General features: G+C 53.9%; 3 protein-coding genes and 1 non-coding gene across 8 annotated transcripts in view; 3 read left to right on the forward strand and 1 right to left on the reverse strand.

Moving 5' to 3' along the window:
- CPEB1 (cytoplasmic polyadenylation element binding protein 1) overlaps window positions 1–11,010 on the forward strand; it is a 31,604-nt gene extending 20,594 nt beyond the window's left edge. For 2 of the 5 annotated variants that reach the window (XM_059858154.1, XM_059858151.1), the window contains exons 3-11: window positions 3,361–3,575; window positions 5,054–5,303; window positions 5,554–5,667; window positions 5,781–5,870; window positions 6,685–6,821; window positions 7,811–8,009; window positions 9,469–9,563; window positions 9,797–9,877; window positions 10,573–11,010. In XM_059858154.1, coding sequence (XP_059714137.1) covers window positions 3,361–3,575; window positions 5,054–5,303; window positions 5,554–5,667; window positions 5,781–5,870; window positions 6,685–6,821; window positions 7,811–8,009; window positions 9,469–9,563; window positions 9,797–9,877; window positions 10,573–10,683 — 1,292 coding nt within the window. In that variant the 3' untranslated portion in view covers window positions 10,684–11,010. Of the gene's footprint in view, window positions 1–1,665; window positions 1,818–3,360; window positions 3,576–5,053; window positions 5,304–5,553; window positions 5,668–5,780; window positions 5,886–6,684; window positions 6,822–7,810; window positions 8,010–9,468; window positions 9,564–9,796; window positions 9,878–10,572 lie in introns of those variants that run through there. The other 3 variants (XM_059858152.1, XM_059858155.1, XM_059858150.1) reach the window with 3 other exon arrangements.
- Window positions 11,011–12,704: 1,694 nt separating this feature from the next.
- Window positions 12,705–15,468, forward strand: RPS17 (ribosomal protein S17). The gene is made up of 5 exons (XM_059858029.1): window positions 12,705–12,861; window positions 13,076–13,227; window positions 13,714–13,819; window positions 14,892–14,957; window positions 15,344–15,468. Exons 1-5 carry the CDS (start codon window positions 12,859–12,861, stop codon window positions 15,422–15,424), a joined length of 408 nt encoding a protein of 135 aa, XP_059714012.1. The 5' UTR covers window positions 12,705–12,858; the 3' UTR covers window positions 15,425–15,468.
- On the forward strand, window positions 13,409–13,538 carry LOC132333600 (small nucleolar RNA SNORA71). The gene has a single exon (XR_009488206.1). It is a non-coding gene; the product is annotated as a small nucleolar RNA SNORA71 (small nucleolar RNA).
- Window positions 15,469–16,051: 583 nt separating the features above from the next.
- TERB2 (telomere repeat binding bouquet formation protein 2) lies at window positions 16,052–21,410 on the reverse strand. Its single transcript, XM_059858030.1, has 6 exons — window positions 21,056–21,410; window positions 19,552–19,697; window positions 18,777–18,835; window positions 16,519–16,607; window positions 16,339–16,427; window positions 16,052–16,266 (listed from the first exon to the last, which is right to left on the reverse strand). Exons 1-6 carry the CDS (start codon window positions 21,256–21,258, stop codon window positions 16,124–16,126), a joined length of 729 nt encoding a protein of 242 aa, XP_059714013.1. The 5' UTR covers window positions 21,259–21,410; the 3' UTR covers window positions 16,052–16,123.
- Window positions 21,411–21,502: the final 92 nt, after the last annotated feature.

A 21,502-nucleotide genomic window follows, 5' to 3' on the forward strand; every position in this document is an offset into this window, starting at 1 on the left:
TTATTAGGGAAAGCTCAGCTCAGGAAGGGGAGTAGTTTGAAAAATGTTCCTTCTCCAGGGAGTGGCCTGTGTGGTCAGGACCTGGCAGTGCCATATGGTGTCATGGCTGTTCACAGAGCCCAGAGGTGCCAGTGCTGGGCTGGCACCCCCAGAGATGGAGCAGAGTGTGCTTCCTCTGTGTCAGGCATTAGAGCTGCAGCAGCGAGTCAAAAGTCAGTGCCCAGATTCTATTAAAAGCTCCTTTTCTGCTGTCCCCTGCAGAGGAGCATTGCCGTGTGCCTCCCTTGCTGCATTGAGCAGAGGTGGGAGAAGTTCCAGAAGCTCTTGGTGTGTGAGGGGTGAATGGGAGTCATGTTGACCCCCAAGTTAAAATTTCCCCCCTAGGTGTGAAAAATACTTCTTTGCACTCATGTTCTTTTTTTACCCTGAGTAGTTCTATGATACTTGCTTTTTCACTTTGGGCCTTTAAGGGATGATCTTAACTCCAGGAATTGCTGATGCATCTTGCTTTTGTGTTGGGAATGATTTTTCCCTTACGTGAGCTGTCTGCTTGGAAGGGGAGACAAGGCCAACTCGCCAGGCAGAAATGTGGCCCCAGTGCCTTGAAGGCTTTTTTTAGGTGGGCAGCCTGTGTTGGGCTCTTGTGTCCCATTCCTCAGGTGGGGTTTGGTGGGTTGGAGCAGGGAGTTAGATCAGGATGCCTCTGGGATAGTGCTGAGGAATAAGATCTGGCTGTCTCATGCAGGTGTTTCCTAGGCTACCTGCACAGCTTGGCATCGGGGCCCACAGCCTGGTCACAGAGCAAGGGTAAAAGAGGAAATGCTGAGTTTGACTCATGGCTTTTCCTCCCAATGTCCCTGTGTGTGGCTGTGGGTACCAGGTGAAGCTGAGTCAGGCCCACTGGGGTGATGTGGGGTCTCCCACAAGCTCAGTTTGTCCTGCAGAGTGTGTAATCAAGTGCTGCCAGTGCAGAGCTGTCAAAGCTGCTGGACTGGATGGAATCCATCTGTGTTAACAGCAGGATGTCAGCACTTCCAGGACATGAGGTTAGGATTGGGGCAGTTGAAGCTGGCAGGGTTTTGTGTGGTGGTAAATGCCCAGACAGTAGATCCTTTTAAAGGCCAGTAATCCTGCCACTTCAGTGTGCTTATGCTGGCCTTACTGGTTTTGTAGCTGCTGCGAGAGCTGAGAAATCATGGGAGACATGTGTATGTGGTGGCAGAGATGAGGATGTCATAAACAGGGCAGAGCAGCTGGACCCTGTAATGCCATTGGGAGCTCTGGATGAGCCCCAAACCCTTGCTGTTGCATTCTAAATAGAGTTCTGGTTCCACATCTCTGCTGACCAGGAGATACGGGGCAGAGCAGCATTATCTGGTAGCAGCCTGCTTGGCATTAGCAGCTCCGGGTCTCTGGAATGCTGTGCAGCCAGGGTCAGCACGGGGCTGCGGCGTTCCAAACCCACGGCCCTCACTGGCTGGGCAAGGAGGAGGGTGTCAGCGCGGGAACATTTGTTGGCAGCAAGGCTTGGGCTGTGGGATCAGCTGCTTTGCTTTGCCTCTTGTGCTGTTTAGTGACTAATCAGATTTTGGAGCCTGTCGGACAGATTCAGCTGTCTCCCCAGAACAATACGCCGGCTGTATTTTTAAACACATCACGTGGCTTCAGAGAAGTCAGCAGAGCAGCAAGTGCGGCTTGCCGGGGCTGGGAGATGCTGTGCCCTGCTCGGAGCTGTGACTAGGAGGGAGCATCTCCTCCCCAGCTGTGTCACATTCCCTCGGTCCCGGGGCTGCTGCTGCTGCCCGGGCTCTGCCCAGGTAAGGACTGCTGGGCTGGCTTGTATTTTTCTGTGGCTGCAGGGCTGGGTGAACACAGGTGCTGCCTGTCCAGGAGAGCAAGGGGCAGGAGGTCCCTTTCTCAGTGTAGTTCCTAGTCCTGTGATGTAGCCAGAATAGGGGAATTTCACAGGGATAAGGCTCTGCAAATGTGGGAAGATGTTGTGACTGTTGCTGAGGTCTCTGCCTTCAGATGAGGGAGACGGTTCAAGTAAAGGACCTAGCTGTACCTGTGTACTGTTGAGGTGGTGAGGTTTTTTCCCCAGGTGTGGGGCTGGAGATGCTAGCTTCACAGCAGGTGTGCCACTGGATAAGGCAGCTTGGGATAGGTACATCCCAGCATGTGGCCTCAGTGGTGCTCAGCAGCTCTCCCTGGCGCTGACACCGTGCTGTCCTGGTGTCTGATCGTAGCACACTCGAGCACCACGGTGTTGTCACTCTCCTGCTTTGGCTGGTGGTTTGACTTGTTAATCCTCATCTGCATAGGAGCTGCTGAAAATCTAGGTTAAAACCTCGTGGTTCAGCTTGCTGAGATCAGGTGGGGCTTGGAGGATCTCGAGTGGATCCCAAATTTGCTTTGCTGAAAACTGAAAGCTTCAGGGCAAGCTGCCTTGTTTTGCAGCCTGTGAATAATTAAAATCATTTCTGAATGCTTTGCTCTTTTCCCTTGGTTCTGGTCCGCACTCAGCTTGCTGAGACTTGCTCTTTTTGAATAGAGTGCTTGGTGGTGTGCCTCTGTGGGATCTCTGCCCTACATTCCCTCTCCTTGTGGGTGGCAGCTGCCCCCAGATCACTGACCAGGATGTGACTTGGTGACCTTTGAATGGCCTGGGTCTCTGCTCAGAAGCAGCTCTCTTTGTAGGGAGGCATTTTCCTGGATTCTTCTCAGTGGGAGGAAAACCTGCAGTGTAAGGGAAGCAGTCTGGCACATCCTTGTCTGCAGGCTCTGGGGCAGAGGCCTGACCAGACAGACTTGCTGTGAACACACAGTAGGGACAGTGAAGCCTCTCTGTCAGCAGCCCAGGCTGGCATCTTCCTGGCTGCCCACAGCCAGCTCCCTGGCAGGGGTGATGGGAGCAGTGTCCCACTCTGAGCCTGGAAATTGCTGCTGGTGGGCCAGGTGTGCCTGCCACTGGTGTGTGCCCCCATCCCTGGTGAGCTGCCCCCCCGAGCCCCAGCTTGCTTCAGGACAAGTGGCAGGGAACGGCATGGACTGGGCAGAGGGCCCTGTCCCAGAGCACTTCTGAGGTCTGTAATCTGGGATGTGTGGTCTCTGAACTTCTCCCACATGAAGTGGGTTCTCCTGGCCAATCTGTCTCATAACCCACCTTCATGTTTGTCAGCCACTCCAGGCTGCTGTGGGTTCTGTGCAGCACCATGGCCCAACTGATGGCAAACACCAGAGGTGCCACCTCCCAGACATGACATTTGTGGGCTGACAGGAGCCCGGTGGCCTCCTGGGCCACAGGAGGAAGGAGCAGTGTTGTGCTGCAGCCTTGACAGACTGTGTCCCTCTCTGTTGCAGTTCTCAGCATGCTGAGTAACCCTCTTGGGAACGTCCTGGGGAAGCCCCCACTGGGTTTTCTGCCTTTAGACCCCATTGGTTCAGACCTGCCAGAAAAGTTTTCCACACCGTCGCTGAGGAACTCCCGCTCCCTCCTGGACTCCCGCTCCAGCAGCCCCTCGGACTCGGACACCAGTGGGTTCAGCTCTGGTTCTGACCACCTCTCAGACTTGATTGTAAGTTTGGGTCCTGGGGTCTTGCTGTGTTTTTTTGGGGAGTACAGAACAGCTGAGTGGAACTGCCAGCCAGAGCCCTGCTTGTTCAGGAAAGGGAGGGAATGCTGGGAGGAGCTGTTGTGCACACACTGGCACAGCCCAGGATTTGAGAGAAACTGCTGGCTTGTGGTGAAGGACTGCATGAGCAGCCTATACTCATATTTTTTTTTCTTCTAAGCTAATATTTTGGCCTTTTGGTCTGTGCTTGCAGCCCTACGGGGTTACAGTAGCTCCCAGAGGGCTCTTGAGTGCTTGAGCTGGTGTGAGGCAGGGCCCTGTCTGTGCCCTGATCCCAGCAGTGGGGTGGCTGATCCAGCCTGGACTTCTGAGGAGCTACTGTCCCTGCCTTTCATTGCTCTTCCCATTTGACTGCACTTCTCCATCTCAGGGTGGTTTATTCTAGGGCAAACTGGGTCTGGCCTGCTCCCATTCCCTAAAGCACAGCTAAATTTGAAAGGCAGAGAGCAAGTGAGTGTCTGGCTGGCTGCCCCAGTCTGCTCTGATGGGTCTGTGGTGGGTGCAAGTGGCAGCTCTGGGTGCCAGCAGGGCAGCCTGGCTCCAGCCAGCTCTGGGATGCTGCTGCATGGCTGGCCTTGGCATGGGAGGATGAAGCCAGGAGCTGCTCCAGGCTCTGCTGTGGTGTTGCCATGGCCTTGACCCCTGTGCTGGGGTGGGTGTGAAGGACAGACCTGACTGGATGTGGGTTTGATTCTGCTGTGATCCACCCTGGAGGATCAGGATGTGCTAGGTGACTGCAGCAGCCAGGCAGTGATGGTGGCAGGTGGTGCAGGGCTCTGTGCTGGCCTTGTTTGTGAAGGGCAGGACTCTGAGCACGGCCTGGCGTGGGCGGCTGCCGTGGCAGCGCAGGGACGGATCCGCAGCGCAGCTGGCACTGAGCCGCGCAGCTTCTTGCCTCCCTGCTGTTCCATTAATCCAGCTTTCTGTCCTCCAGCCCTGCCTGGGAGCAGCTGTGGTCCATGGTGCTTGCTCCCTGGTCAGGCAGCCCTGGAGCTGGGCTGTGAGGATGAGATCCAGCTGGTGCCTGCAGAGAGTCCCTGAGTACTTCCAACAAGCCCTGCCCACTGCAGGCACAGCACAGAGCTTGTGGCTGATGCTCCCCAGGGGTGACACTGTTCTTGAGGCTGTACAGCCAAGGGTAGCTGTTGGCTTGGTCGTCTCTGAAGTGCCTCCTGCTTAATGATCCCTGCTGCTGATCATGGGCATGGGTTCAGTGGAGAAAGGCCTAGGGCTTTTCTAGGGTGTCAGGATGTGTTGGGGTTGCTGCTTTCTTGCTTCTGCCAGGCCTCAGAGGGTCTCAGGAGATCCCTGAGAACCCCTCTCCTGCCGTGGGCAAGGGCAGGGCCCCAGTGTGGTGCCTCACCACTGGCTTTATGTGCTCTTACTCGGAGCTGGATTTCAACATGGTCTTTCTCTTGCAGTCAAGCCTTCGCATCTCCCCTCCTCTGCCCTTCTTGCCTCTCAGTGGGGTGTCAAGAGACCCCTTGAAGATGGGAGTGGGATCCCAGCTGGATCAAGATCAAGCTGCCCTGGCTGCAGTAACTTCCTCCCCAGCCAGTGCATCGAAAAGATGGCCTGGAGCATCTGCGTGGCCTTCCTGGGATCTTCTGGACTCTCCGGAAGACCCCTTCAGTATTGAGAGAGAAGCCCGGCTTCATCGGCAGGCGGCAGGTGAGCTGGGATGGGGGGCCAGGGGGCAGTCCCACGCTTGGGGGGGCTGGTGGCCACTCTGCAGACACTGGCTGAACATAGAGTTTGCTCCAGGCCCAAGCCTGACTCTGGTTCTGTCTCCTGAGAGAGCAGGGTAGCTGCCTGTGGCTGTGCAGCTCTGCTTGGCCTGTAGTGGGGGAATATGGGGAGACCTGTGGGAGAGTGGGAAGGAAATGATCCTGTACTGAGTATTACTGATATTTTCTACAAGCTGTGAATGAAGCAACCTGCACCTGGAGTGGGCAGCTGCCTCCCCGAAACTACAAGAACCCTGTCTACTCCTGCAAAGTGTTCCTGGGAGGAGTCCCATGGGACATTACAGAAGGTGAGCAGCCCTGGAAAGTGAGGCCCCGCACCAAATCCTTGGGTGTTGATACTGGGAGGGTGCAGGATGGAGCTTTCTGTGGGGGACACTGACCTCTCTGCTTCTCTCTGTAGCTGGGCTGATCAACACTTTCCGTGTTTTTGGCTCCTTGAGTGTGGAGTGGCCTGGTAAGGATGGCAAACACCCACGCTGTCCTCCCAAAGGTAATATGCCTAAAGGTAATAGCGAACACGGTAGGGTTACTTTTTTCCCATGCTATGTTACAGCACGGATGCTGGGATGGTACAGCTGCATGCTGGTGACTGGTTGGTACAGAGCACCTGGGGTAATGTCCTGCCTTCACTCGGGTCTGCACCTGGGCTGCAGAGCACTGGCACCCCAAACCCAGCATCCTCACCCCTCCATAGCAGTGTGGGACAGAACTGTGGGCTGGGGGAACCCTCTCTGGGTGTTTCTGGAGCTCCATGTAGGGCTGTGGCTCTGGAACAGCTGCTGATCCCCCTGCCAGCATGTGCAGCTGGGCTGGCATATTGTGTAAGCAGGAATTAGTTACAGGGTAGGAAGTGGCTGGTTTGGAGGCCCTGTAGTGCCTGATGGCCTCATTCAGTCACCAGAGCAGTGTGAGGTAGAGCACTGGCATCCATGGAAGGGACTTTACAACCCTGGACTGTATTTGAGCCAGGCCATCCTAAACGCATAGCAGGGTCTGTTTCTCTGCAGACCTTGTTGTGGCCAGGTTGGTGGTGCCCACCTGGCATGTCCAGATGTTGGCTGTGGATGATGGACAGTGGCTCACGTGGCCCTGGGCATCCTGCCCCTCGTACTGAGCTTGTGTTTGGGCTCTTCCAGCTTGGCTTATATATTAAGAGGATAACATTTGCTGGGAGCAGCGAGAGCTACCACACAGATATTTCAGGTGGCACCTAAGAGTGATTATGAGGATATCTGCAAACTGGGATAATCTGTTCCTCCTCCACCACAGCTCTAACAGCTGCTTCTTTCCCTTCCCTTCCAAAGGCTACGTCTACCTGGTGTTTGAGTCGGAGAAGTCGGTGCGTGCGCTGCTCCAGGCCTGCTCCCAGGACCTGCTGAGCCCCGACGGGCTCAGTGAGTACTACTTCAAGATGTCCAGCCGCAGGATGCGCTGCAAAGAGGTGAGCAGAGCTGCGAGAGCAGCCTGATGTGGCAGCAGGGGGTGCAGAGGGACACCCCAGGAGGAAAGGAAAGCAGGGCTGGGACAGCAGCTGAAGGCGTGCTGGCTTTGACTGCTCTGTGCCAGTGGTAGGGATGTGTCAGCTCAGTGTTTGTGTCCCTCACAACAGCTTATGTCAAACCAACCTAGAGCTCCTGGGTTGGTGCCAGACCCTACTTTCAGGCTTCAGCTAGGTGGGACAGAGCATGGAAACAGGGGTTTGACTGCTCTGTGCTGCTTCCATCACACCTTTGCTTTCAGAAGCAGAGTGGTACCCTTCAGGTGCTTTGTCAGGCCTCCTCTGCTTGCAGAACAAGTAACTCACCCTCAGCAGGCAGGCAGATATTTTGGATCCCAGGCTGCTCCTCAGTATGGCCTTGGCTGGCTGACCTGTGTGTTGGGGGTGCTGGGGCTGCCAGAGGCTCCATTTAGGCCAATGGGAAAGGGTGTCCTCAGATCACGGACAACTGCCTGAGTTCAGGGAGTTCCAGGATGGAGATGCAGCTCTTAATCTAGACAGGCACAAACTAATTGTGCTCTAGACAGCTCTCCTGGTGTCTGTCAATTGGCAGAGCTTCCGTGCTTGGTGATTTAGTTCTGCCAGAAGCTTCCCTCCAGAGCCCTCCATCAGCTGCAGAGCTGCAGATGGAGCTGGCAGCAGGTGGTATTCCAGTGGCCTCCTCCAACATCAGGCTCCTGTGCTGGGAGGTACCTGACTGGGCCATAAATGCAGGGGGAGGGATGTGGATTATCCTCTGGCTGCCACCCCCAAGGAACTGCTGGCTTGGGTTCCAGTTTGGCCAGAAGCAGAAGAGTTGGTTTTGTCCCTGTGTGGGTTCTCTGGAGGTGTCTGGAGCTCTAGATGGATGTGGACCCTGAGCAGCAATAGAAAACAAATGACATGTGCAGCTCGGGGTGAGGTCTGAGGCTCAGGGGTGCTCCTGGTTGCAGGTGCAGGTGATCCCATGGGTGCTGGCCGACAGCAACTTCGTGCGCAGCCCCTCGCAGCGGCTGGACCCCAGCAAGACGGTGTTTGTGGGCGCCCTGCACGGCATGCTCAACGCTGAGGCCCTGGCAGCCGTCATGTATGACCTCTTTGGAGGGGTGGTCTATGCTGGCATCGACACCGACAAGCACAAGTATCCCATAGGTAAGTGACAGTTCCACCCAGGTTGGTGGTTTCCCCTGCTGTGCTCTGAGGAGGCTGCAGTGTGCCCTTGGCTTGTCCTTCTGTTGGAAGATTGCCCAGGTGCCAGGCTCGGGGAGCAGATGCTGTCCAACCTCTTCTGCAGTCTGTGCTTCTCATCTCCTGGCCCTGGGGAGGCAAGACCAGCCTTGGGGAGGGCTAATAGAGCTGTGTGCTGGGGAATTGGATGGTCCTGTATCATTCCAGAGCAGCCTGAGGTTTTGAATATGCCTTTAGGCATTGCTGAAGGTTTCTCTATCCTTGTTCAATGCTGTTAGTGGTTGTTGGATGCTGCTGTAGCTGCTTGTCCATTCCCAGGGCAGAGACAGCTGCGGGTCTTAACTCACTCTTGGGCTCTTGTCACCAGAGCTGAAATGTGGCGTGTCATGATGTGTGCATGTCCCTGGGGACCTCATGGGCTGGGGGACAACACTGCGGTGGCTGGTCTGTTGGAAAAACTCCACAGCCTGTGCCTGAGGACCAGCTTTCCAGGCTCAGGCTGCAGCAAGTCACAGATTTGGCGAGACTGTGGATCTCCTGGTGTTGCCAGGCAGTGTGAGAGCTTGGTAGTGCAGAGCTGTCACTGCTTGGTCACTATGCTTGGATAGCAATCAGGCTTTTCTGGGCAAGGCTCAGGTTAAGGACATTCATGTTGTGCTGCAAAGCCCCTGAAGTGCCTTTAGGGAGACAGTCTCAAGGAGGGTGGGAATGGCAGTGTGAGACTTGGGGCAAATTCTCAGTGTGTCTGTGGATGAGGTATCACAGAACCTCCCTTTGCTGGCCCTGTGAGATCCCAGTGCATGACCCCAACCTCCTGTGGTTCGTGCAGAGCCCAGGTTGCTCCAAGTAAGCAAGATCCATCTCCCAAACAGCTCTGTGGCACTTCCACCCTTAGAGCTGTCCTAAAGTCACAGCAGTCAGAGCTCAGTTTTGGTAACTAAGCTGTGCCCTGGTTGGTTGTGCTGATTGAGGGCATCTCCTGTGACCCCAGACTGGATCCAGGCCTTCCTGCCTGTGTCCTGTGCGATGCTTTGCGGGGGGAATGGATGGGTTTGTCTTGTGGCTGAGCTGTAGGGATCTGCCAGTGTCAGTCCTGAAACTTAATAGACCTTGGCTCGAAGCAAGTGGTGCTGGAATGCTGCTGACCAGCAATGAGGCTGCAAAACACAAGGCTCTGGGGTGAGGGGGGGCTGGGAATAAAAGCTGCTGAGCTGTCTCAGCACTGGTGCATTTCAGGTGTAGCATGAAGCACTCTGCTGATCCTGGGAATGTGGTGCCTGGAGAAGGAGGCAGGAAGAGGGCCCTGGACACCATCTCCCTGTCAAAGCTGTCTGAGTAGCAGCGGGGTGGGGATGGTGCTGGCAGAGGTTGCTCCTTGGTCTCTGCTGTTCCTCTCTAACATTTGTGGTCTGGCTCTTTGCAGGGTCGGGCCGTGTCACCTTCAACAACCAGCGCAGTTACCTGAAGGCTGTGACTGCTGCATTCGTGGAGATCAAAACCACCAAGTTTACCAAGAAGGTGAGTGGAGCTGGTGGGGCAGCCCAGGGAGGGGTCTGCATGATGGGTGGTACTGCTGGGAGCACCAGTGTTCACAGAGCCTGCCCCATATTCTTGCTCAAGGCAGTGGGAAGTGGGGCTGCTGCTCTGCCCCAGAGCATGAGGGCATGGATTTGAGGGGGTGGATTTGAGGTACTAGGGAGAGGGCAGTGAGCCTGGTGTTGCTCCGTGCCCACTGCCTTGTTCTCCTGCAGGTTCAGATTGACCCGTACCTGGAGGACTCCATGTGCCAAGTGTGCAATGCCCAGCCTGGCCCATTCTTCTGTAGAGACCAGGTAAGGCCTGTTCTCTTGCAGCCTGTGCTCAGGGGTTTTCTCTAGGAGGAGCAGGCCCTGCTTCTGGGTTTTGGAGATATATACTGGTTCTTCCCCAGGTGGCAAGATGGATGGGAGGGCTGGTTCTTCCCCAGGGGGCAAGATGGGGGGGTAGCCTTGTTATGGAGGAGGTGCAGCCCTCCTGGGGAGGACAACTCTGGTACTTGGCAGGAGGCGCAGGCAGGCGATGTCCACCTGGCTTTTAGCCAGTGGTACTGCAGTTTGCTGGTGCTGTGCCAGTACTGGCACCTAGTGTGGGAGTGACTGGTGCCCCTGAGGGGAGGGGAGGCTGCTGCTCTGTGAGCCGTGGTGGGCTGGGGTTGGGCTGCATGCCCTTGGGGGTGGCTGAGGCACAGAAAACTGTGGCTACATGCAAAGGAGCTTGGATGGGCTATGAGCAGGGGTCAGGATTGCTGTGGGAGTGATGGGAGCCCTGGCAGAGCCCAGCTACTGCCCCAGTGCCCAGTCCCTGATTTTCAAACCTATTCAAAAGATGGAAGCTGGGCAGAACGAGCCCTTCACAGCATCGCTGGCATTCCCCCTGTCCAACCCATGGATCCACTGTGCTGGTGGGGGCTGCGAAGCCGGGCAGGGGTGAAGGGCAGGAGTGGCTCTGCTGGTGTCACCCCAGTGCTGCCCCTGTGCTCTGCCCACAGATCTGCTTCAAGTACTTCTGCCGCTCGTGCTGGCACTGGCAGCACTCCATGGAGGTCCTGCGCCACCACCGCCCGCTGATGCGCAACCAGAAGAACCGGGACTCCAGCTAAGGGGCTGCCGGGCCCGGGGCTGGCACAGGCAGAGTCCTGGGAGAGCCTGCCACGAGGAGAGCGCAGCGGCGCCCGCCGGAGCCAGGCCCGGCTGGGAACGTTCTTCCTGAGGACTGATGGGGAAAAAACAAAAATCTTACATTCATGTTTGCACTTGCTGGTCTTTTTGTTTCTGCACTAATGCACAGTGAGTTTTGTTGGGGTTTGTTTGGGGGGTGTTTTGAGGGGGGGAGTGCCCCTCAAGCCATTCTGCAGTTCCCAGACTTTGGTTCCTGGTTTGCTGACGAGAAGCAAAAATTGAAAACGAATAAACCCAACCAACCAAGGGCCATGTGTCGCGGAGGCGTCGCCGCAGGCGCCTCCGCCCTGGTTTTTTTATTTTTTAAAGGCGCTTTTTTACATTCCTTGCAATACTGGTGGAGAGAGCGCAGGTCTCATTGGTCATTGTTTTGCCGTTGCCATACAGTGCCTTTCCATTCATTTACCCCCACCTGGATGGTGTGACCTGGGTGTTCAGCTGGCGTTTTTTACTGTAACAACAAGGAGACTTTGCTCTTCATTTAAACCAAATCATATTTCATATTTTACGCTCGAGGGTTTTTACGAGTTCCTTTTTACACTCTTAAAAACAGTTTTTAAGTCGTTTGAAATGAGAGATTTTTTTCTTTTCCTGGCAGCTTTTAACATTATTGCAATTTGTGTCTGGGGGCTGATGGCAGGACGTTGTAAATCCAGGGGTTTGCAACAGGACAGGCCGGGCTTTTTTTTTGTTTTTGGATTTGAAACTGGATGGGATGAGGATCTCTGAGCTGCTGTATATAGTTTTAAATAGTTTGTTGCACTTTTTTAAGTTGCACTTATGGGGGGTTGATAGAGGTTTTTAATCACACAAAGTCACAGGACTTAACTTTTCTTTTGTAACAAGCTAAAAAAGGGCTGCGTTTTGGTGGACGATGAAGGTTCCTGGGAGCCCTTTCTCTTAGAGGGGACAAGTAATTTTCCTTTCCTTCCCGAGATATTTGGAGTATCAGTGCAGTCGACTGAAATGCTGCTGCTGGGATTTGAGACCTTAATTATGCTGATCATTATTATTTTGTTACTTTCCCCTCTATTGGAAGCTGTGTGCCAAAGAACCAGTGTCATAATTTCTCCCTCTTTACTATGATTATTTTTTTTTTCTTTCCTGCTGAGCTGATGTTGCATTGTTGCATATCCCAGCTGCTCTTTGTGGGGTTTTGTGAAGCTGTGTGTGAAGTCTCTACCTCATTGTAGTATATGCAGGCAAGACTGCACTCTCCTACAGACGTGTGGAGTAAGCTGTGGTGTAGTTTTTGGCACATAATAAACACGTTGCAGCAAAAAAAAAAAAAAAAAAAATTCTTGTGCCTTGTGTGCTTCATGGGAAATCTCTGCAGCTCGAAGGCTGTGCTGTCACTGCGTGGAGGTGTGGAGGAAGGTATGGATGTGGTTTGGGGGGAGGGATGGATGGAGCTATGAGTTGTGGATGCTGTTGGTGGGTGACTCAGCTGCGAGGGAGCTCTATCTGCTGGGTGTAATGCACTTTTAGATCCCACTTCCCTGAGGGCCCTGCAGGCCCCTAGGCTCCAGCTGGAGCCCCCCTAATTGCAACAAGTTAATGAGGCTGATCGGAGGGGCCTGTGCTGCCGTGTGTTCTCCCAGTGCAGCAGGGGCGGTGCTGCTCCTGCAGGGCTGTGAGGGGAGAGGGACGCTGGGCTCCTCTCTCTGGGCCTGCAGAGGGCTGACTTGGACTTAGGCTGCCACAGAGCACACTGTCTGTGCCCGGTGTCCCTGGAACAGGGCAGGCTTTGGGCTCCTTCCCTGTCCCACAGCGGTAACTCTGCAGCAGCCTTAGGGTCACCCCTCCTCCTGTGGGGCTGCGAGTTTGCGGGTACTCTGTGTCCTCTCTCAGGGCCAGGTGTGGGAGGGGCTGGTGCCGCTGGCCCCGCAGCTCTCTCCAGTTCCCTTCCCGGGCTGCTCCATCCTGTTCCGGGCCGCGGGGCGGTGCGGAGCGCCTCCGGCCGCTCCCGCCTCTGCGCGGCCCCGCCCGCCTTCCCCGCCGCCGGAGCCCTCCGAGCCGCCAGGGGGCGCGGTGAGCGCCACTGGCTTCCGGCGCCTCCCGCCATCCTCCGCTCTTTTTCCGCAGCTGCCGCCGATATGGTGGGTCCGGGTCCCGCCATCCGCCACCATCCTCGGGCGGGCCCGCGCCCCCGCGGCGGGGAGTGGCGGTGGGGACCGGAGGGGACGGGGGAGAGGGGCAGTGGGGGGCGTTGAGAGCCCGGGATGGCTGGGGAAGGGGGTGGACTGGGGCGGGGGGCGCTGGGCTTGGGCTCGGCGGAGCCTGACCGGCGGCCCTCCCGCCCACCCCGCGTAGGGCCGCGTTCGGACGAAGACGGTGAAGAAAGCGGCGAGGGTGATCATCGAGAAGTATTACACACGCCTAGGGAATGACTTCCACACCAACAAGCGCGTGTGCGAGGAGATCGCCATCATCCCCAGCAAGAAGCTGCGCAACAAGATTGCGGGGTGGGGCACTGCGGGCCCGGGTGGGCTTTGGGCACTGGGGGGTCCCGGTGGGCTTTGGGCAGCGGAGGGCCGCAGTGCGTTCGGGCACCGCGGGGGCCTGGATAGGCTTTGGGCAGCTGGGGGTGTCCCGGGGGGTTTGGGCATCGGAAGGTCCTGGGGGATTCGGGCACGGCGTGGGGGTTCCTGCATTCGAAAGTGATTACGGTCCCGCCTGTGGCCGGGTCATTGATAGTGCAGGGAGAGGATTGCGAGAGTTTTCCCGTGTTTGGGGGGGGGTCTGTGTCTCCCCCAGACCCTGTTGCTGTCGGACACTTTTTGTTTCTGATGTCCTCTGGAGGTGGTGGCATGATGCCCGGCTCAGTGGTGGGATATTGCTGGGGTAGATGGAGACAGCTGTCCTCATCCTGCTGTGGTTCCGGGATTTGGGGTGTGGGGAAGGGTGAGATGAACCCTGGGAAAGCCCAAGACACCCCCGTGTCCCCGCAGGTATGTCACCCATCTGATGAAGCGAATCCAGAGGGGCCCTGTCCGCGGCATCTCCATCAAACTACAGGAGGAGGAGAGGGAGAGGAGGGACAACTATGTCCCGGAGGTGAGGCTCCAGCTTCCCCATTGCTCTGTCCTGCCTCGCTGTATCTCCATAAATGCTCCCAAGTTTCTTTAAAACAAACCCTCAGCCAGGAGGAGCTGAGGAGGGTTTAGATCAAGGAGGCCAGGGTGGATCCCTCCAAAGCTGCCACCTGGGACAGGAAGAATAGCTGGCTTCTTGTGGTTTGGTTTTCCTGACTTAAAATTCGGGAAAAAATAATTTGATGGGAAGCAGGAGGATATTTCAGAGTGGCTGAAAATCTGCTTTGCAGCTGGAATCCCCAGAGGGACGTTTTGGTAAAACCCCCTTGCCCTAATCCTCTGTTTGGACAGGGTCAAGATCTCACCTGTCACCTGGGTGGGGTGGTCCAGGAGGGCTTCCCTTGTTCCAGGAATGTGATGCTGTTGCTCCTAAATCCTGTAGCCTTCAGGCACAGCACATCTTGCCCTTTTCCCTATTTTCCCAGTCAGCTCCTGGCAGAGCTGCTTGTTTCTGTGCTGGTACCAGAGAGGGGTTATAGGGAAGGAATGTCCATGCTGCAGCTGTTGGTGCAGTGTCAGCACAGAAGATCTGTGCTGTTTTTGGTTTCTTAGAAAAATCTTGGTCTTACACAGCTCTTGGGGAAGGAAAACACGTGGAGGTAGAATTTTAGGGTCTGGAGAGGGCTGGAGGAAGTTTTGGTGGGATTAAAGAGCTGGAGAGCACCGGTGTCCTGGAGGTTGGACCACCTTTGTTGGCACTGTGGTGGTCTTGTGTCACAAGGCAGCTGTGAGTGTCACTGATGACTGCCAGGACTGGTGCAGTGGAGGGTCCAATGCCAGCTCCTCAGCAGCCTTGGCCTGGAGCAGGTTGGGCCTCAGTTTCCAAAGATTTGACATAAATCAGGTTTTTCTCTCTACTGCCAGTGGCCTCCTGCAGTGTTCAGTCAGGAAAGCTGTGTTCTGTGAGGATGCTCCTGGCTCTGCTGCTGGAACTGCTCCCCACAGCAGTGGGATGAAACCCACGTGACTGTGGGGACACCCGGATAGTTGTGGGACTTTATCAATCACACCTTTTCTCTCCCCTCTGTCCCCAGGTCTCTGCCCTTGACCAGGAGATCATTGAAGTGGACCCGGATACCAAGGAAATGCTGAAGCTCCTGGTTAGTGGCCCAATTGTTCCCTGCCCAGCTGCTGGCATATCCCTGGCACAGCTCCTGCTGCCCTGAGTGGCTGGGTGGTGTCAGGGGCATCTCTCTGCCCTGGGTCCTATGGGAGGATTAGTTCGTGTATGGCTTTTGAAAGGGCAGAGGCATAGGGCTTTGCCACCAGCAGGGTGGGGGTGTTCCTTGCCCTCGATTCTGATGATTCCCTCTCCAAGGAGTCAATCTCTGGAGCAGGATGGCCTCCCCTTCTTAGGAGACCTGGGTCTGCCCTTTGTGCTTCCACAGCACCTTCCCACTTCCCACACCTTCCTGGAGGAACTTGCCTCCACTGTCAGTGGGCAGGATGCTGTGACTGATCCCATTGTTCCTGTGCTGTTTTCCAGGATTTTGGCAGCCTGTCCAACCTGCAGGTGACACAGCCTACAGTGGGAATGAACTTCAAGACGCCCCGAGGAGCGCTCTGAGTCTGTCCCTGTGTGTCGCTTTTCCAATAAACCTGAGGAAACCATCTCAGCCTGCCTGGTCTTTAGACACCCAAGGGATGAGGGAGGGTGGGTTCTCAGGGTGCCACATTGGAGCACACAGAGGACTCAACACCTTCATGTGTATCAGCATCTTTTTGGGCTTTTTCCTGGTGGTTTGGGGTGTGAGGTGCAAACCTGATATTTTAGAGGCTCTCCTGCCTTTGGGGCAGTGGGAGAACAACCATGGTGGCTCCTTGGAGCTCGTGGGAGCCTGTCCTAGGTTTTCCTGTGCTTCCTCCAGGTGAACAGCCCAAGGATCAGGCTGTACCATAATAAAAGTTGCTTTTTGCAACCCCATTGGTCACTTCCAAGTGCTTAAATGAAAGGGAAAAGTCTTAGAATTCCTTGATTAAATGAAAGTGAGGAGACCTTGGATTGTCCCTCCAAGAAAAACTTGCTTAAACTTGTTAAAGCAGAGCTTAAACCACCACCCCCTGCCCCACATAAAAAGAAAATATATTGTGTTTTGGGGAAAAATGTCTGTATTTATGTTTGTTGTGAAATTTAGTTTAAGTAATTACTGCTATAACTGTAGTCAGTACTTAAATAACATTGAATGCTCTGAGCTGCAGTTGCATAATTTATAAATCATCTGGCAGCTCTTACATTGAAGTTTTTGCTGCTCCAGCCACCTGTTCCTTACCATTTCCTCTTCATTTTGGTCTTCTCACAGTAAATGCTGCATTTGCTTTGAACCCAGTACGCTGCATAGCCCGAGGTGCCAGGGATAAAGTCATGGAGTTCCCCCTCATATTTCTTCATGTCCCGTGCAGAGGCATAGCCTGTGGAGGGAGAATGGGCTCACTGAGCCCCTGCTCCATCTGCAGCAGCCCTTTCCAGGTGGATTTATTTACCTGTCACCATATTATTTACTGGGTATTCCTGGAGGGCACGATATGGAAGTTCTCCCTGGGCAGGTGCTTCAGAGTCTGTTTCTTCACTGCTGTATCAGGAAGGGAGAAAAAAATCTGTGTGTAAGGATTGCTTGGAGATGGAGGTGCATCCAAATCCCACCACCCAAGGTAGGGAAATACCTCTCAGCCAGGTCTAGCACTTCCTCCTCTGATTTTTCCTCACAGCCATTTGTTGCTGCTTCTGGTTCCTCTGTGGGATTTTCGCTGGGCTGTGAGTATCAGCACAAGAATGAGTTACAGTTGTGCCCTAGGTCACCTGCAGAGCACCTGGGACACACTTCCAGTGTGTGAATTTTTAGGGCTCATAATTTTAAGCATAATTGAGAGTTAAGTTTTAAATTTAAGGGCATTCCTGCTTCAAAAGTGCTGGGAAGTGGCTTTGAGAGGACAGTGGGCAGTGACATGGGGAAGGAAAACACCACACCGAAGGGCTGAGCTCAGCCTGTGGCAATTGGAATCCCTGGAACAGCACACTGCTGGGAGACTAGATATGTCTGGGCAAGGGAGACAGTCCTTCTAGTGCTGTCTCCCTCAGGATGTCATGCAGGGAGGGACACACAGCACAGCAAGCACAAGGAATCAGAATCAGGTTGGAGAAGACCATCGAGTCCAGCCAGTGACCAAACAGCACCTTCCCAAGCAGACCAGAGCACTGAGTGTCCCATCCAGTCATTCTGGGCAGCCCATTCCAGTGCCTAATCACCCCTTCTGGCAAGAAATTCTTTCTGATGTGCAACATAAACCTCTCCTGGTGCAGCTTAAGGCAGTGTCCTCTCATCCTGTCCTTTGGTCCCTGGGAGCAGTGCCTGGCCCACACCCAGCTCCACCTTCCTGTCAGGGAGTTGTGCACAGTCAGAAGGTCCCCTCTGAGCCTCCTTTTCTCCAGGCTGAGCCCCCCAGCTCCCTCCTGGTGCTCCAGACCCTTCTCTGGCTCAGTTCTTTCTCTGGACCTTCTCCAGCACCTTGAATTGAATTGAGGGGTCCAGAACTGGACACAGCATTCAAGTTGGGACTGCAGCAGTGCCCAGTACAGGGGAAAAATCACTTCCTGGTCCTGCTGGCCACACAGGCCAGGTGCCACTGGCATTCTTGGCCACCTGGGCTTGTGTTCAGCTGCTGTTGATCAGCACTCCCAGGACCTTTCTTGCTGTGCTGCTTTCCAGCCACTCATCTCAGTCTGTAGCTCTGCAGGGGTTATTGTGGCCAAAATGCAGGGCCCAGACCTTGGCCTTGTTGACCCTCCTACAAATGACCCTGGGTCCATTGATCCAGCCTGCCCAGGTCTCTCAGCAGAGCCTTCCTAGCCTCCAGTAGAACCACACTGCCACTCAGCTTGGTGTCACCTGTCTATCTGCCAATGGTGGACTCAGTCCCCTCATTCAGATCTTCAGTAAAGGTATTGAATAGGCCTGGGCCCAACACTGATCCCTGGGGGACACCCCTGGTGACCAGACACCAATTGTCCCAGCTGCGGGCCGCAGTTCTCCAGGAGATGCTGTGGGACATGGTGTCAAAGGCTTTGCTGCTGTCCAGGTAGACACATCCACAGCCTTCATCCAGGTGAAAGAAAATGAAAGGAAATCAGGTTTGTCAGGTAGGACATGCACCTCCTAAAGCCATGCTGGCTGGGTCTGATCCCTTGGTTTTCCTGGATCTGCCATGTGGTGGCACTCGAGGTGATCTGCTCCATAACCTTCCCTGCCACCAGTCACACTGAAAGGTCTCTTAATTCCCTAGACCCTCCTTGCAGCCCTTCTTGTGGAGTGGTATCACATTGATACCTTGCCATCTGGGACCTTCCCAGTGAGCCAGGACTGATTATAGGTGATGGACAGCAGCTTGGCAAGCTCTTCCTCCAGCTCCCTCATCACCCTGGGATGGATCCCATCCAGGCCCATGGACTTGTGAGCATCTTATTGGCACAGCATGGCAGTGACTGCCTCCTCCTGGATTCCTGGGGGTCCATTCTGCTCCCCATGCCTGTTGACCAGCTCAGGGGGCTGTTTGTCCTGATCCAACCAGTCTTAGTGTTGAAGACTGAGGCAAAGAAGGTTGTAAGTGCCTCAGCCTTTTCCTAGTCTTAGGTGATGGACACTCCAATAAAGAATGGAGCTTTTCCTTGGTCTTCCTTTTATTATTAATTTATAAAAATATTATCCTTTACAGAGGTGGCCCGATTAAGTTCTAACTGAGCTTTCACCTAATTTTCTTCTTTCTACATGACCTGAGGACATCCTTAAACACTTCCTGAGCTGCCTGCCCCTTTTCCCAAAAATTATATATGCTCTTTTTTTCTCCTGAATTCCTGTGCAAGCTCCCTGCTCAGCACAAGCTCATCCTCCAGCACATATATGTGTCGTGCAAATTTTTCATCTTACCTGTTCTTCAAGGTCATCTGCCTTCTCCCAAATAAACCGGCCAATTTTCCTTCTGATTTCTGACAAGAACAACAAAATTAGTGAATGTGAGAGCACAAAAAAAAAAAAAAAAAAAGACTGTGGCAGTTGCTGCCCTGCAGGTGCCTCTGGGGACAAGCCCAAATGCAAGGTCCTGCCCCTGGGCCAGGGCAATCCCAAGCACAAATTCAGGGTGGGCAAGGATGGATTGAAAGCAGCCTTGAGGAGAAGGAGGACATGGAACTCCTGGAGAGAGTCCAGAGGAGGCTGTGGAGATGCTCCAAGGACTGAAGACCCTCTGCTCTAGAGCCAGGCTGGGAGAGCTGGGGATGCTCACCTGGAGAAGAAAAGGCTCCAGAGAGACCTCAGGGCCCCTTCCAGTGCCTAAAGGGGCTCCAGGAGGGCCGGAGAGGGACTGGGGACAAGGGATGGAGAGACAGGACAAGGGGAAAGGCTTCAAACTGACAGAGGGCAGGGTTAAATGAGATACTGGGAAGAAATTCTTGGCTGTGAAGGGTGGTGAGGGCCTGGCAGAGGTTTCCCAGAGCAGCTGTGGCTGCCCCTTCCCTGGGAATGTTCAAGGCCAAGCCATTCTGTGATAATAGATGCTCTGTCCTCTGGGAGGAAGAGCCACTCCCAAGCAGAAGGAAAAGTCCCTCCCTGTGGACAAGAAACTGTCAGTTCTAGTTTGTGCCAAGGCTGTACTCATGGGGGATTTCCATGGGAAAATATCCCCGGATGATTTTTTTTGCCTGACCTTTATGCAGGCAGGCAGGGGGCAGGACGAAGTGGCCCAGAGTCACCGCGGGCCTCTCTGCAGCTCCGGTGCTCGCACACTCTGAGAGGTAACAGGAGTGAAAGACCGTGGCTCTGCCCTCCAGGTAACTGAGACTCTCGTGTATGCTGGAAGAGAGAAAGAGAGCTGGTTTCCAAAGAGAACCTGGAAGCAAACCAAAACCAAAACGTTTAGAGGGGTGTTGTCATGAAACTTGCTCTGATTTTTTTGCCAAAAGCACCTAATTTTCTGTGATTTTCTACCTGTGAGACTCTACCAGTCACATCCTGGCTGCCAGCACCTCCCAGGGGCAGCCTGGGAGAGGGACACGGGTAAACATATCTTTAAGGATTACACAGTCCCACTCTGCTCTTGAGGTGAAACTACTTCGGGGAGGGCAAAGACAGGATTTTTCTACAACTATCCTTCACCACACTGCTTCCTGGTCACACAGCTGAGCAAGGGGAAATGGAGGTGGAGGGTGCCCCAGCCCTCACTGTCCTCCTTGGAGAGGAATTAAATCTTGTTTGCTGGGTTTTAGGATGTGTATAATGATTATATTTTTTCACAAGGAACTATCTAGCAATGTATATTGAATATATATATATATATATATATATGTATAAAATTTTATAATTAGTAGTAGTATATATATGTTTATATATACTCTATATAATATATACTATATATGCTATATATAGTGTAGTATACTCTATGTAGTATAGTATATATACGAGATATATAAATATATATATATATAAATATATATTATCCAGAATTCCCCTGGGGAAGCAGGCTGGTCTGGCAGCACTTTGTTGCAGAAGAAAAGCTGTTATTCTGTGTTTACTGGAATTCCCCTCACTTAGCTGGAGCAGGTGACTGAAAGATTCCAAAATTCAAAGCCAGTTTTAAGCACTGATGTGTTAAAAACAAACAACTTAGTCCAGCCTAGCAAAGCCTAAAAGAAACATCGCAGCTTCCTTTCCCATACATATGTTTACATTACTAAATAATAAATAAATACAAATACTCACTGATATTGAGGAAGTGAGGAAGATCCTTAAGACTTTCCTTATATATGTATAAATGTTCCATAGCTCTCTATTCTTTTTATTAAGCATTTCAGTCCTTTTCCGTCCATTTTTAACCCAGTGCTTCCTTTTAGCATTAATTCACCCTGGCTTTTTAGCACCAGCTTTCTTCCTTGGGAATTGTATCACCTCTGTTTCAGATCCTGATTTTCCAGCAGGTAATTCACAGCCAGCAAGAAACCAGCACAACTAATTTCATTTATATCACAGTTAAGCTCCTCTCAACACATGGATGGTTTTTCTCTATTCTGCTTAGTGTGGGTGTGAGTTTTCCTGAGCCCACCGGGCAATGGTAGATCCATGTCACGACTTTAAAAACACACCCTTGAATTTTACAGGATGTCAATATCCATGAAACACTTTTCGCTAAATACATTAAAGCCCCCTTTGCCCACCTGCGGGTGTCGGGGTGGGCAGCATCGCTGCTGAAGAGGTAGTCGGCATCCAGCCAGTGGGCGGTGGTCCCGCCACCGTTTGCTGCAGGGGACAGGGAGCCAGGTGAGCCTGTGCATCCATGGGGTCCCACCTGGGCGTGACCCGGGGAAGGGACAACTGCGTGTGGGGCCGCCCTGATGTGGAAGCTGTGACAGCTCCCCATGGCTGTGGGACTCCCATTGCTCCCCTGAGGGCTTTTCCCCAGTGTGGAGGCACCGTGGACTGGCCAAACTCATGCTCTGCCCTGTTGCGTGGGTCTCAGTCCCACGAAGGTGTGACAGGGCTGTGTCCCCACTGCCGTGCCCCGCTCCTAATTCCCCCTGAGCGGTGACAGGACCGTCCCCCTGCCAGTTCCCCCCGCGGATTCCTGCCAGCTCCGTGCCCCGGGGCTCCCCCGGACTTGGCCG

Source organism: Haemorhous mexicanus, chromosome 13 (assembly GCF_027477595.1).
Source record: "Haemorhous mexicanus isolate bHaeMex1 chromosome 13, bHaeMex1.pri, whole genome shotgun sequence".
NCBI lineage: Eukaryota > Metazoa > Chordata > Aves > Passeriformes > Fringillidae > Haemorhous > Haemorhous mexicanus.